This window comes from Adelges cooleyi, unplaced genomic scaffold (genome assembly GCF_023614345.1).
Source record: "Adelges cooleyi isolate 19-005CV unplaced genomic scaffold, UGA_ACOO_1.1 ACOO_flye_CR_arks_rails_tigmint_CR_PRNA_376, whole genome shotgun sequence".
NCBI classification, from domain to species: Eukaryota; Metazoa; Arthropoda; class Insecta; order Hemiptera; family Adelgidae; genus Adelges; species Adelges cooleyi.
In genome coordinates this window covers 7,439,486-7,455,829 of record NW_026096053.1, presented here as the reverse complement: position 1 = coordinate 7,455,829, position 16,344 = coordinate 7,439,486, and the positions used below count along the sequence as shown (strand labels likewise).

Sequence of the window (16,344 nt, the reverse complement as noted above, 5' to 3'; positions counted from 1 at the left end):
AATTAACTTGATTGAGACATAAACTATTATGAAACAGCGATTGTGTTGAGACCTGCATGTAAATTATTAAACAAACTGTCAACGTTTTATACATTTTTTTTTTTTTTAGTACAATTTCCAAAATAAAGTGAAACTGTTAACTTTACAATGAACTCGTAAATTACAAATTATAATTACACAATAATATATTCTTTTGCAAAGTACGAACACACGTTGAAGTAATAATTGCAATTTACAATACAAACAGTTATCCACAGAAAACGACAGTAGATATCAGAAGACAGAATATTGCATAATTCATATATACATACATACACACATCAGGAACACAATGCGCTAGCTATCTCTATGTTAATGCCGCTAAACGATGCCCTTTGAACCGATTGAAAATGCATAATAATATAATACTATACAATGTAAAAGCACGTGTTGATTTTTTAGGCCTACAGCTGTTGCAAGTCCTAATATGAAAGTAGACGCCAAATTCGTTTCCTTCCTTAATACTCAACACATTGACTGACATGACACCAAGACACGATTGTTTGATATTTTTTTTTTACAGTGTTTATTATTTATTTTTCAGCGCCCATTTACGCACGAGTCGAATTTAACATTCATATTATTGACTTACCTATATTTTGCTTAGTCTGTCATATACTGGATTATTATTGTGTAGTAGAGTTCGCCCGCATACCCCATGTCTTTATGTGACATTAGCTGACTTCTCGTGACTTTTACTTTTGAAAATTTACAATTAAACACCGGCTATAATACTGTTTTGCCTACTCAGTTGAGAGATAATTTAAACAAAAACTTTTTTTCTATTGCGTAAAAGAAATGTTAACCATTATAGAACGCTTAATGTTTTGATTTTAGAAATTAGTTATAACGGGTTTGTAAAAAAAAAAAAAAACAAGAAGAATTACAAAATCAAAATTTATTTGAGTCAAATATCTATGACAAAAAAAATGGTCAACTATTAATACAGACTATTAATAAACAAGTTGAACAATTTTAATATTAATACATGTGTTATGTTAAAAAGTATGATAGTTGACTTAATTATGATCAGTATACAGGTATGTGCGTTTTTTAGCAGTTGCTATTTTAATTAAGTTTTTTATAAGAAAGTGTTAAAAGTTTGCCATGACTAATTAATTTTTAACTTAAATAATGAACACGTGTTAATAATTTCTACAATTTGTAGATTTTTAAATATACAAAAAACCGTTATTATTGTTACCATTACTGTGATCAGTATCATAACTGATTCATAGGTAGTCGGTCGAGTGGCTTAACAATTTTTAATTTCAAATAAATTTGTATTATAAGATGTTAGTGTATTATACAATTAAAACAAACATTCACTTCTCTTGCGTATCAATACAGTTATGGTGCGAAATGCGAATGTTTTAGAGATTGTCTTATAGTTTTATACACCTTACCTCTTAATTATTCTAATTATTAAGAAGAACTTGGCCAACATTGTAATTGTTACAGTATTGACCAATTATTGTTACAAGCCATTCTAAGTAATTTCTTCCATTCTAGAATAATATAAGAGTCAGATAAATCAAGGTTTGAAGCAGTAAACATTTTTTCCTGAAAATAGATTAACGTTGCGCGCCTCCATTTCAATTACTGCCTGTCAAACATGATGACGTTTCTTCGTTTGCAGGCTTATTGTGTTATAAAAACGTATTGGCCAATCGACTTTGAACGGTAAATCGTCGATAAATGTTTCTCCAATTCAACTTAAACGACGACACACGACAAACATACAACAAAGCAACGGAGGATTTTGTTTTTGAAACGACAATTTACTTGCCTACTTTGTAACCATTCGAAATTATTATTTTATTACAAACTCTATCTGCGCGCATCTGACAAAATAATAAATTATCCAAGCAATCACAATAAATTGAGAATTTTTCAAAATTTCCAAATGCGATTGCGCGATCGTCCAATAAATATCAAGTACTTATAGAGACTTTCAATGGTCGGTCTGTAAGTCGACTTATTAATTAGACAGTAAATTCTGTTTCAATTTCATCAACCAGGCCTACGCAAAATTACATAAACCCATAAATAATTGCATCCTGCAATATGCACATGCATAACATGCAATGTTACCGGTTTTTATGACCAATTTTTATCAATTACAAATTTATCAATACACTGTGTTTTATTTTTTTACAGTCATATGGAATTTAAACGTTGTGACACGAACGCCAAAAGGCTAAATTCTAACGGATTTCAAATTGAAACGCAAAAACAAAATTATCGTTTGTATGGTATTACCGGTAAATATTGACTATTTAAACAATTTCAAACCCGTAACAATGTTAAATTGTGTAACCGGTAAAACAATAAAATAGCTAGTAATAGCGTATGTCTATTATAGACTATGCCAGCCTGAACGATTAAGTTGTCTATAGAAATTTAATTTCTCAGGGGATGTACTTTTCTGAGAAACTCAGCAGTGTTGGCGTAAAAGTGAATGCATACAGCAATTAACTCGAGACTTCATTTACACTTTGTAATAAGCATTTTTTTTTTATTAAAAAAATTAATAAAACGAAGTACAGGCCATCGAAAAGCTGCACAATTTAATATCTTATAAATCAGTTTTTAATCATTTTATCGTAAAGCGCCCAAGTTTAAGTGTACATTGAGAGTTGATATTTTATTCGGTACAAATGGGATATTACGCTAAAACTGTTCAGTTTCACATAAAAGTTCTTCGCTAGAGACATATTTGTTAAAATAGCCAATTAACAGGTGTATTGCAACAATAATTGTTATAGATTTCTTTTTTTTTGGTATGTGTAATTACTGAAATTTTGGGGGTGTGGTATCCTCTAAAAAGATGTTTTAATAGAATGTTTTATTTCTAGCTATTCAGTGCACGCTAACATAATATAAACCTTAATTGATCGCATATCTAGTTTCTTAACCTTTTATAGGAGAAACATGTTTCAAGGAAAATGAAAGTAAACGTTATGTAGAGCTCATTATTATGTAGAACCATCTTGGCTGATAACAATGATAAATATCAACAGCAAAAATATATAAAATGACATAATACATATTATTATATTTTATAAGAAAACAATTTTTATACTATAAATAATGATTAATGATGACTAAATAAACTTTATAATCTTTATGAATGTCTTAATAATAAAATACATATTATGTACTGTGAGTCTCGCTAGCTTGAAATTTGTACAAAGCCTATAGAATATTTTACCCACGCTAATTCGAAGGTAAAATTCAGTCGTACAAAGGTAACTTGAGTCTTGAACTTGATAACGGCAATTAAATCTGACATTTTTTTATTAAGACCGGTTTAAAAACACATAGTTATCTATACTCTTTAGAAGTATAAATGGGTGCAGCAGTATTAGTATTCTATAAAACAAAATCGCATGATCATAAATATTAAATGTTAATATAAAAAATATATAAACATGTAACTATATAAGCGTTTAATAAAATACGAGTTACAAAACTAGGTAAAAATATAAAAGATAAAAGGTCTGTTTTAATCTCAAATCGTGCATGCCAATTATAAAAACTACTGAAATTGTGTGTTAAAAAATATTAATTTATAATAAAATAAACAATGTCTATCAAGTATAATATATTTTGATACCATTAGTATCGAATTGTAAATGGAAATTTGAAAGTTTACATTATAGTTACTTCATGTCAAACACCCAGAAATTAAATTTACAAAATGCACTTCTATACAAAACAAAGTTCACCCTTTGTGAGAAAGGATTAATTAGGTCAAAGTTAACAAATATCAGATTCTGGAGATTAAAATATGTCGGCACTAATTAAAAACACAGACAAATGCGATGCAGTCACACGCCATCTCACAGGCGCATATGTCATTGTAACAGGTCAGTTACATCCACATGTAAGGTTAGGACTCATCTAACAACTGTGAAATTTATCTCACAATGAAAATCATTTTACTAAACAGTGTTTGTACAAACATATGTTTTTTTTAAAACTTTATTACTTTTTTGTTTAACAAGAATCTTGTGCTTAATGAAAAAATCCTTATCCAAAATATGTCAATAGTTATTATTTTGCTAAAAATATTGAGAATATCATTTTTTAGAGTTTGTTTTTACCCCCCGTAATTGTATTTGGATTAAAATAGTGCAATGATTCAAACAACTGCAGGTACTAATACAGACTCCTAATATTTTACACCTATATTTTATATTAGATTTTGTTTGTACCTAAGTGAAATTCAGTTTAAGTGGTTAAATTACTCCAGAGTCATTAGTATGTTATTATATGGATACGGGAAACGTTAAAGAAATTAAAATGAAAACACTTGAGTATTTGCCAGTAGTCGCTTATTTGTTTTACTTTTATATTATTATGTAATATTATACATTATTACCTCTATACGTGTAGAAACGCAGACACTGTATTTATGTTCATGCTGAGAAGGAATTGAACATTTTAAAACCTATTCGAATGAAACGAATGATATGTATGATAATATGATTATTTACTGAGATTGTATTATTATTACTATTATGGCGAAAAAACATATACTTAAGCGAGAGCAATATTCTGGGCACCGTGCATGTATGGAAAGCAGTGACGTTTTAATTTTATCTGAACAATTAACGCAAGCTTATAAGGTTTAGGTACAGCGTGTCTTAAGTATAAATAAAACGGTTTCTTTTCTTTTCTTTTTTTTATTAAATAACATGTCTTCTTAATAAAAAAAAGAAAAGAAAAGATATATATATATATATATGTATACATATTTCTTCTGTCCGTGTGTAAGTATTCAAACTCCTCCTAAACGGCTGGACAGATTTTTATGAAATTTTGTGTGCGCGATAAGTTGATTCCAGAAAGGTTTAGATTCACAATTTGATCCTATAGAACATGTTTTTAATTTTGAATTAATTAATATTAATTTATAGGATTATCAGTAGTTATCAATAGATCTACGTTATCATTTTTCATACCACAGGAATACAGTGATCCGATAAGCTGTGTGTCTTATACACTAATGCACGGGCAACGCCGGATCAAGACAGCTTGTAATATAAAATATTTTACCTAACTTAACCGTACCAAAAACGGGCTTTTCAGTTCAGCAGATCAGCTTTAACTCACCTAATAGTTTTGTTCAGAATGTTTAAATGTTTTAAATCATAGACTAACGAATATACAGGATGTTTAGAATTGTGTGCGAAGACGAAATGTTGAAAAAATGACTTATATGGACTATGGAACACTTTTAATTCTTATCAACCAATAATAATTTAAAGTTGTATTTTTTTTTCAGTCAGAAGCTAGAATTACGGAAGGTAATTTTTGAAACTTAAATAGTAATGTATACGTTTAATTCGTTTTTTTTAATTAAGAATAATTTGCTGACAAATTCGACTCGTCGATAACTAGTTTTAAATCATTACTTTTAAAGTTATTTGAGTATAAGTAAAATTATAGTAAACAATATAGTTAAAATGTAGGATGAGAGATGGAGTGCGGTTGAGTAATGCGCGCAGATAAAAATAATACTACACTCTACCCTTTCTACCGTCCTAAATTTTAAACTCTAATAAATCATAAAGTTCATATTTTTTTAATATATCATCAAAAAGTCAGGTGTTGCATGAAACTCTGAACACTGTATGTATATACTAGAATGATCACTTCGAGACGTTTGTACACATTCCTTGAACGCAAATGAGAATAAAACGAAAGCGATCGAAGCCCAGAGGACACCGCCGGTCGTCAAGACGTGGCCGTCGATTAAAATAATTCTTATTTTGTGTAATAAAGCCTACTGTTCGCACACGTCGTTGTTGTTATGATTATTATTATAGTATTCTGTATTGCAAACATTATGTATCATAAAATCGCCAACACCGTTTGGGTGGTGGCCACGAATAAGTTGAACCTGAACGGCAGCACATAATTGATTTTAAAACGCGTATCCTATCATTATCACTTTAAGCGCAACGATATATTTTAACGGGCACTTTCTAGAAAAAAAAAACAAAAATATTTATAAAATTATATATTATATTATAATACATTATCAGCTACTCGGTTATCGGTACAGTTACGAAATCAATTTATTGGAACCCGATCAAAATAGCCGAGGCTCTCGGGCAATTTCATGCCGCGTTTACATTTTTTTTTTAAATATACAATTTTAATTTTATACATTTGACGGTATCACAGCATAGTTATGAGACATTTACTGTAAATATGTCTTTTACACCTACCGATTTTTTAACATTTTCAGTAAAATACAACTTGTTAATTATAATATTATACATAAACATTAGCTATAATATTACACATATTGTACTATCCGTATAGTTGTCATGTCGAACATTCGATGACTAAATTAATCGGATCGCCAACCAAAATTATACATATAAACCCGAACGTCGTTTCCGCATATGCGCAATTACGCATGGGTGCAAGGATGCCTATAACCGTTTAAACATTAACACCTCTATTATTTAATCTTATTTTTATTTATACTTTTAGATAAGGGTCTGTGGTATTTAGTCCTGTACCGATACTTAAGCACCTCCAAGGTTCAAGATGAAGTGCACTTATGACTGGAAAAAAATTTGAAATGATCTCGTCTTGAAAATTTTTTTTTAAACTTATTTATTGCCCATACAGAATACTGAAAGCCAATAACTAAAAATGTAAAATACATATAACTATATGATTACATACGTAAGAGTTATGTCAAATATAGTGTTGTAAAGTAATTCGAGTAAACTATTTGTGTATCAAAATCTCAATATCGCATTAAATACGATAAAAAAACAATTTTTTATTCAATAAATAATAGTTAAAACTGAAGTAATTACCATAAATTAAAGATTCTAATAATGGCAATTTGAGTTATTGTTGACAAATGTGGAGGAGTTAATTTTGTTTTATTAAAGAAGTATCATGTTTTGGTTTGAAATAATCATACACAATGGTGTATAATTAAACTATCTAATGTTTGTTACGAAGGCAAGTATTATTAATTTAAAAAGACGTGTGACCTACGCAAAATGTACTTTATAATAGTTATCATAACTGAAACATCACGTTTAATCTGCACACAGCGCGCGATAAATCCGCGTATACCCACTTCAATTAGTACATAAAATAATGGACGAATACTTACTGTGCAATTTTTTTTCTTGGGATTATAATGAATAAGTCGTGTCGTTGAATCATAATTAAGTTACACTCAGACTCACAAAGCTTTCACCGATGCAATGAACAATTACCGTTACCACCAGTCGCCATTAGTAAAATAGCCGTTAAATTATAAATAATGCACAATGCACTCTGCAAAAACGTTATGTACACATGTTAGATTGTTTATGCATGGCACCTGTCCAATCTCGTTAACTTAATTTAAAAAAAAACCTTCTACATCGTCAAGCAATTTTACTGCAAATCCCGACAAGACCTATCCCGATATCTTCCGATTGTTAACCAAAACCTTTTTATCTACCACATAATCATAATACCACGAATAACACGCCTCGTGATATGAAAATACAAATATAATACCGTTCTTATTAAATACATTGAATTGAAACTAAGGACACGGAAAGATAGAAGATCTAACTGAGGCAAATCGTTTTCGGCACCAATTACAATATTACAAAGTTTACAAGAAAAAAATAATCGGTGGTTGCACAACCGACAGACACCCAAATCACCAACAGCAATGTGTATATTATCTTGAAATATCTTAACAGAAATATGATCTAATTTGAAGACATTTGCCACTATAATGGCTACGAATCCGATTAGCAAACTAACGAAGTATAGTATATTACATAATGTTATATCCCATTATAAAGGGTAAAATATTATGTTTCAGAACCCATAACATACATTGCATGTTAATTTTTATGATCTGTTTATTTAGTAAAATATTAAACTAAAACAGTGTGACTAAAGTGACTAAAGCATTACTAATCCTGGTAAAATATTTTTTCTACATGATAATAGATTCCACGCAAATCTCATAGTTGTAAATTATTTTAACAAAAAAATATATATGTCAAAATAAAACTTAATCTCCATGTGTGTGCATGTACTTTGGAAGTATGATCATTGTATGAGAATACAACTGTTGTATAATATTCATTATCAACTGTTAATTATCATATTTTATTAATGAATAATTTAGTACGGTATCTTAACAGAATCAAAACGTCAGCAGAGCGTTTAATTTACAGTGACTATTACGCTAAGAATTATGGATTTAAATGAAACATTATATTATTAATTAATACATATAATTATGTCTTACATACCCATATAATAAGCGAGAAAAACACAGTGAACTAATGCAAAATATCACAATGCGATTAGAATTGAAAGCCCTAACATGGATATTCCGTTACTTCTTATCAACTATATAATTAATTATTTAATACATTTTTTAAAGCATACAATTTAAAATTAACATATTACTTTAAATACTCTAATATTCAACCGATTGTTACTCAACATTGAAAGTTAAACAATTTAAAAAATATGCGGTAGTTGCAAAACATCCTATCGGTACCTATCCACCCATGTTTATAGTATATGAAAACTTATCTATTATATCCGAGTGTGTTACGGTTTTTTTTCACTTTTTAAAAAGTAATAATAATACTACATAAATAAACACAATAAAGTACGTGCCCCGGTGGCGGAATATTATAAAAAGACTGCGAATCACATTAGTTAATTAAATTTGTATTATAATCTAACAATAACAATACACGATGACTGTTGAGAAATCAAGTCGGAACACTCAAGGCAAACGAAACTCCTTTAATACAACAAAAAACAAATAAACCTGAAATTATAAGTCAACAAGTAAAACGTATGTAAAGTCCTAAAATATACCTATAGCTTTATACAAATTATACACCCTACCATGTAGTTGAATACTTAATGTAACAGATCAAATGTAAATATATTTTTTTGTGATAGTTATTTTAAAAATAATACAACACAAACAATGCTAACGATAAAATACAATTTGAATACTTTGAAATTCACTTTGCCGAACAGTAAAGAAAAATCAACATTGCCTTTGAAAAGCCATGCTAGACCGTACTTCGTACACGTTGATCGGATAAGAAGCAACTGTTTAAGAACTAAGGTGTAGTCAGATGACAAACGTTTTGAGTAGAAAAACAATTAAACTTATGAATTTACTCAGAGTCAGAGCTATTCCAATTTGAGCTCTTTCTGTAAACATAAAAGGATAAACATTGAGTAGTAGATCGCCTTTAAATGCGTTATAATAAATTTAAACTCACACGCCAAATAATTTATAAAGCCCAGAACTTCTAGACCTTTACAAGTCGTTTGCTCAATATGTGCATGACAAATTAGATTTGACCAATAAATAATTTTTGAAGTCAGTTGAATTACATAGGCTATATGGACGTATAATATGAACATAGGGCTAGGAAATCTTGAAAAAAATTATTGGCTGGCATTTAGTAATATTAAAGTCAAAACCTCCTTCGACTAGCAACTTAAGTTCACTTTGAAGAATAACCCTGTCATTAGGAGAGTCGATGGTAGAGAAATCATCGGTAAAAATCAAAAACTAACATTTGATACTAAACTAGATTTGACAAAAACAAAGCAAACATGAATGGAAAGGGGTTGGCTTTTCTGGGGGACAACTATAATATTTCAAAAAAAGTACCTTGCGAGTTCTGAATAGCTTTAAAACAGTTCAGGTATTTTTTTTAATGTTGTGACGATAGGAATAGAATAAGACGTGTTCAACTTCACGTCTTCAGACACCAATACATCAGCTGCTAACGTCTATAACTGTAGTGGCATACCTTATGCTATGGTCCACGGCATTTTGCAATATTTATTATTGCATATTATGTATTTAGTTGCCAATCTCGCTCAGGATGATTGATCACGCCCAACGACCTACTCGATGTCCTACCCGAAGATACGGATTTTTTTTTAATTACAACCATGTAATTAATTTCACACTTAAAGCCTAACCCGAGCTACGCTCCTTCTGGTGTTATTATTTATGACGTCGTAGTCGAGCAGAGTCCTTTTTTAGACTAACATAATATTAATATTATACATACACCGGGCGTGCGACTCTTTTTATTTAATAAAATATATATTATGATACATTTACAATATATTATGTTTACGTGTCTTGTATGTATTATTGACCGGTGTCCGCGGACTAGTTGTAGGTCAAAAGCTTTAAATTTAATATACTGGTACACCGTATATGTGTATAAGAAATAGGTGTAAGTATTTATTAATCGACTAATAATCGCCAGCACCGCGATCCAGTTATGTTGTGAACCATCTCAAGGCTTCCTGAGTGAGAGGACTGCAACATACGAATGCGTTTTTTTTTCTCCAATTGAATCATATTAATTTCGAAACGGGCCATTAAACACAACGAAACAAGTAGCATTTCGTCATTATACACATCAGCTATACATAATGTGCACTAGTCTAATTTTTAAATATTATAATACAACCCATAGTAATGTATGCCCATATAGTTGATATGCTAAATATGTTTACTACTTATAGTTTTTTTTTTTGTGATGTTTTCCGGCGCTACGAAAGAACACTTCGCCCTTGCGGGGTCGTCCTTCTTCCCTCCGTATCCGCATAGTTTATTGACCACGATGAAAAATGTACAAACTATTAATATTATTACATACATTATTTACAAAAAAGAGAGGGCTCTATCCCTCTAAATTTGCCTTCGGCTACATTATAAACAACTTAACTAGGTTTATTAATTCTTGAACTACTTATACTAATAATATTGAAAGTCGTTTTTAACAATTCAATGTTTATATACCTACACATTATGTAATAACTAATAAAACGTTTGATTTTTCCAATGTAGGCAAAAATAACGCAAACAAACAAAAAGGTATTTTTTGCTGAACCCAGCTAATGTTTGGTACTTACCCAAGATATCGGTTTTATAGGAGTTTAATGTGCATACTTATAATAACTTAACTACGGAGATCTAGCGGATTGACATACAAGAGATATTAAAATTGATAACTTTTACAGGCATCATAATCAAAATGTAGCTATAACTACGTTACAGAATTGTATAGGTACCTGAGGAATTACACCATGATGCCATAATAAGTTACCCTAAAATTAAGTTAACGTCATGGTCAGTACATCTATTTAAATAAATTATTTTTCAAATATTGCCTATAATTGAGCCCTTAATAAATATACACATTCAGGGCCCATAACAAACATGTTTATGATAAAACATTTATAGTTTATTGCAGTTAGCAAGAAAAAAGGCTAAATGTATCTTGAATTGTTTTTTATTTATAAACTAATACCTATATTAAAGAAACATATATTTTAATACGTATCTATCTATTAAGCTTATGATTTTTTTGATTATACGATGAGATTATATAACGATAATTTTGAACAAGGCTAATCATGTTTTGTAATAATAATATGGTTAATAGACAATCGCTCGTATTTTAACCAACCATATAGATAGTAAAATAATAATGTTTTTATTGAAATTAATTAAGTTGCTTTTATATTTTACCCATAACCTAGTTAATATTTTGTTCTTCAACTATTTTTTTTATATTATCTACAAAAGTATTATCCATTTGTACAAAAACTTATGTGTATTCGTAATATATACATATGTCTTATTATACAACATAAATAAACTCATATTTTCCCCACCTACAATAGGTTTTTAAAAATCCTCCTTCCATATTTTTGTGTCTATCACTTTTGATGTCTAACATCCTTTCATACGGTCCTCTTTAGAGCAATATGATTTATGTTTGGATGTTTTTATACAGAGCTATAAATTGTTAAATATTATATTTATTAAATTAAGAAAACAGTGTGTAGAATTGTAAAGGACTCCATAAACCAAAGTACAAATAATTCGTACTAATATCCACTAAATATTATTATATAATCGCCCTTCTCGCTAGGTAACCCCATCGGAAATCGACTTAAGATTAATTCAATCTGTATTCATATTGTACTTGTTTAATAACCTTGGAAGATTTTGTATTTTTATTCTTTAGCCAAAAACCTGTTTTTTAATGTGAATTCTAACTACTTTCCATACTACAAATCATCTAACGAATTTGTATCAATTACGTTTGTTCGTACCTAGTATCCTTCAAAACTATTTTTCAACTTAAAAAATTCACCCAACAAACAACTTTTTAACTGTTGATTAAATATATAGGTTAAATATTTTTTGTGCAAATAATATTATATTTAAACTTATTAGTAGCTTAATTAATAGTAAACATATTTTAAAGACAACGACGACTTGAGCTTGGACGTGTGATAAAAAAATTGACGATTTTTAATTAATTAATTAGTTAAATTGTTCAATCGCGGTTCATAATGTAGTAATAAAAAAATGCTTTGAACGCAAAACCCGCGGGGCTTAACCGAGACACGTGTTTAAAATAATTGTTTGCAATTTAATAAAAGTATTATACAACTCGTATAATATCTGATCGGACTAAAATGCCTGGAGTTGTACAAGGTTTAACGATATAAACTATTTTAGAGCTATCTTTAATAATTATTATAATTACGATTACGGTATAAACATTTAAAAAATATCTGTTTACTTTGGCTCGTAAGGCTGTAATTGAAATAAAATTATACACGGTGGCATGGTTGTTCTTGTGGCTGATTCGTGTTAATACAATATACCTAACTTAATTGTATTTATTACCGGGGACTTCACTCGACAAGCACTTTTTATATGCATGTTTATTGCGCTTACCTAATTACCCAATTATAAATGAATGCTAATGACAGTTATTGAAAATATTTTTTGCACATGACATAATGTAGGATTCTTCTACGATAATTATTTGTACTGCATCAAATTGAGCATTATACTTATATAAGTAGGTTAGCATAAAGTACAAAACTTATTGTAGACAACAAAAATGCTAAAATAAATAATATTATGCAAGCTGTTTCAACTTACATACTATTATTTTATATTCATTAAATGTGTTGTTCTAGATTTAAAAACAACTAATTCCAATGTCCAATAGATGGTGAATACCTTTGGGCTTTGCATGTGTATTAAAAAATAATAGTATTTATTTAGAAACCAGAAGAAAAATTTCTACAAACCAAGGGCGAAATGAAAATTCGATTTGTTTTAAATAGTTTTTTACACAAATTAGTTCCTGGTTTAAAAATCGAATACAATTTATACTACACGACTATAATATTATTGGTATATTTAAACATTAAGGTAGCAATAACTTGGTAAACGTTAGTGTTAATAAAAAAAACATATGTTACTAAACTCCAATATTGATTTTTTATCGTTCACAAAAACCACGCAATAAAAAGGCTTAATATTATTTACTTAGGGTATTTCAAATTAGATGAAGTGGTTTGGTGGGACTACCATTATTATAATTCAAGATGCGATTTATTTCATTTAATGTCGCTATTGGTTTAAGAACTATTACATTAAATATTTTTTTACATTTTCTTTATTTATTAGTTTTTTCCGATAAATCTTATTGAATAAGTTGTAAATTATACGAAAATGGTCGTCGTTTTTAAATACAAATTTGATTGTATCTAAAAAAAAAAGAGTAAACAGTGAACTAAAGAATAAACAATAATTTTATTACAAGAACAATTTACCAATCACTTGTAGCATATTTTATTTAAAATGTCAATTACTTTGAAAACAACCGAAAATTAACTACAATTTTAAATAATGTTAAACATCTTTAATTTTTGACTAAAAATAAAAGCGTGGGCCCTATTCAACAAAGTCCAAATTCATTGAGTTATAAGTATTATAAAATGTATGTGTCACAACAAATATTAAACTAAATTTAAATTACAAAATAACTTACAGTATAAAACATTATCTGATAAATTTATTAGGGACTTTGTTGAATAGGGCCCACGCTTTTCTTTTTAATCAAAAATTAAAGATGTTTAACATTATTTAAAATTGTAGTTAATTTTCGGTTGTTTTCAAAGTAATTGACATTTTAAATAAAATATGCTACAAGTGATTGGTAAACTATTCTTGTAATAAAATTATTTTTTACTTTTTAGTTCAATTTTTACTATTTTTTAGGGCGACCTGGATGTCCGAGTCCCAATGTGATTACAGGATGTTGTATTGTCATCTAAGATGAGTGTCTGTGCCAAGTTTCAGCCCTATACGACATCGGGAAACGGGTTAAATTAATTTTGCAAGATTTGAAAAATACCCGTACAAACGTTACGTACGTACGTGTTAGTGAGCTAAAGAAAAGCATGTAAAAAGAGTAAAACTGTTCAATGGAGTTTCCTATAATTATTATTATTATTATAAATGTATATTATTGATTCTTAATATTATAAACAAATAAATAATACAGGTTATGTCGTGACTTAGGCATTTATTAAATATTTTCAAGCCAGAATATTATATTAACAGTACTGCTAAAATCTCAATTTCAGTTTCAGGTGAAAATCATAGTCATTATTTGTATGTTTTATTAATATCATTAAAAACGTATGTGAAAAAGATCACGAGCATTAAAAAGTAAAAAACAAAATATGTAAGTTGTAACCAATCATAGCACATACATTTTTAAACCAATTTACCAACATTGTTAAAACCGTGGTTACGAGAATGTACCACACATTGCACTTTTTAAGGTTAGAAAATTTCCCGCCAATTTGCGATTTGATTACATTTTTAAAATGATATCAGAATATGTATATACTGTATATTCGTTTTACGTTTATAGAAGTCTCGAATTCGCGATTGAAAAAAATGTGCTGACATTATTAAAAGGCAAGGCACAGTGAAATATTGAAAACAATAGGCTTGTTAATCAGTTTTATAATGTTATCTGCACTAATAACAATATCAAATTCAAACTAGTAATTTTTATTTTTTTATATTCAACTATAATTCGTCGCGTTCGACAAACTTGTGGGACTCTATTTCAAAGGCTTACAACAAGATGGAAGACACACCAGATTTATTCGACAGCGAGCCTATGTCGATAAATTTGAAAGTACCCGATAATCCAGAGTTAACTGTAGTAGACAATGTATTGACCAAAATGTTGGGTGAAATTCAAGAAACCAAAACTTCCGACAAAGAAACCGCAGAATCTTCTACTACTGACACATTACAAGAAAACTCTATTGAATATCACACCGATCTATCTGAAGACGATGACATTGAGGGTGCTCAAAATCAAACCGAAGATGCAAGTATATCTGTCAATGATGAATCGGCGGCGCAACTAGAGAATAACACTCCAAAAAGTGCATCGAAAACAAAAGATGTTTACAAGGGCCTACCACCTGGACGAGTCAAGTTAATTATGAAAATGGATCCCGATGTTAATATAATTGCAGCAGATGCAGTTTTATTGCTTACAAAAGCAACGGTAAGACTATTTTTTTTAAAATCTCATCACTAAAATTAATTTTTTTGTGTTTTAGGAAGGTTTCGTCGGCTTACTAGCACAACATTGTCACAAAGCGATGATGTCGTCCAATAAAAAAACATTACAAAGAAAACATATTGACGCCGTAATTGAAGAAAGTATGCCTTTTGAGTTTTTAGAAGGTGCATTAGATTGGTAATTATTATTATTGTTATAAGTTTATGTACATATTTTATATTATTTTAATATTCATAATAACGTTCAGTTGTATTTTTTTTAAAAAATTAGTATATACTTTGTAAATTTACTAAAATATATTAATTTTTTTAATTCTGATAAACTATAAAAATTCTTAAAGCTGTACAAAACATGGAAAATGTATTATATGTATTGTTTGTAGAACAATCATAAATGTGGTTTTGCCTGTAGTAGACACAATATTTAAAATGATTGTACGAAGTTCTTAGATTTGAAAATTTAACATTACATTTAAGAGCTGAAGTAAGTAAGTACCCAATAGTCTTTATTGGGAAAACATAATTTAAAAGCAAAAAATTATTTTAATCAAAGCATTTGGTCTAAAATAATTTTGCAGTAATAAAATGTTTGCAAATATTACTCATTCAAAATACATTGACATTGATATATTATTTTTATAACACACATCTCGTAAATAAGGTACATAAATCATAATAATATAAATACAAATTAACAGAAATAATTTGCTTTAATCACAAGTTCAAGCCATAACAATAATATAAGACAAAAAAAAATTAACATATTTACAAAATAAATTATCTAATTTGAATAAAGATACTTTATATAATACAAATAGATA

General features: G+C 28.8%; 1 protein-coding gene across 1 annotated transcript; it reads left to right on the top strand.

The window, feature by feature from the left end:
* The first annotated feature begins 14,844 nt into the window (after window positions 1-14,844).
* LOC126841150 (DNA polymerase epsilon subunit 4) lies at window positions 14,845-15,836 on the top strand. Its single transcript, XM_050577468.1, has 2 exons — window positions 14,845-15,506; window positions 15,562-15,836. The coding sequence occupies exons 1-2, from the start codon at window positions 15,072-15,074 to the stop codon at window positions 15,703-15,705; spliced, it is 579 nt and encodes a 192-aa protein (XP_050433425.1). The 5' UTR covers window positions 14,845-15,071; the 3' UTR covers window positions 15,706-15,836.
* The last annotated feature ends 508 nt before the right edge of the window (window positions 15,837-16,344 follow it).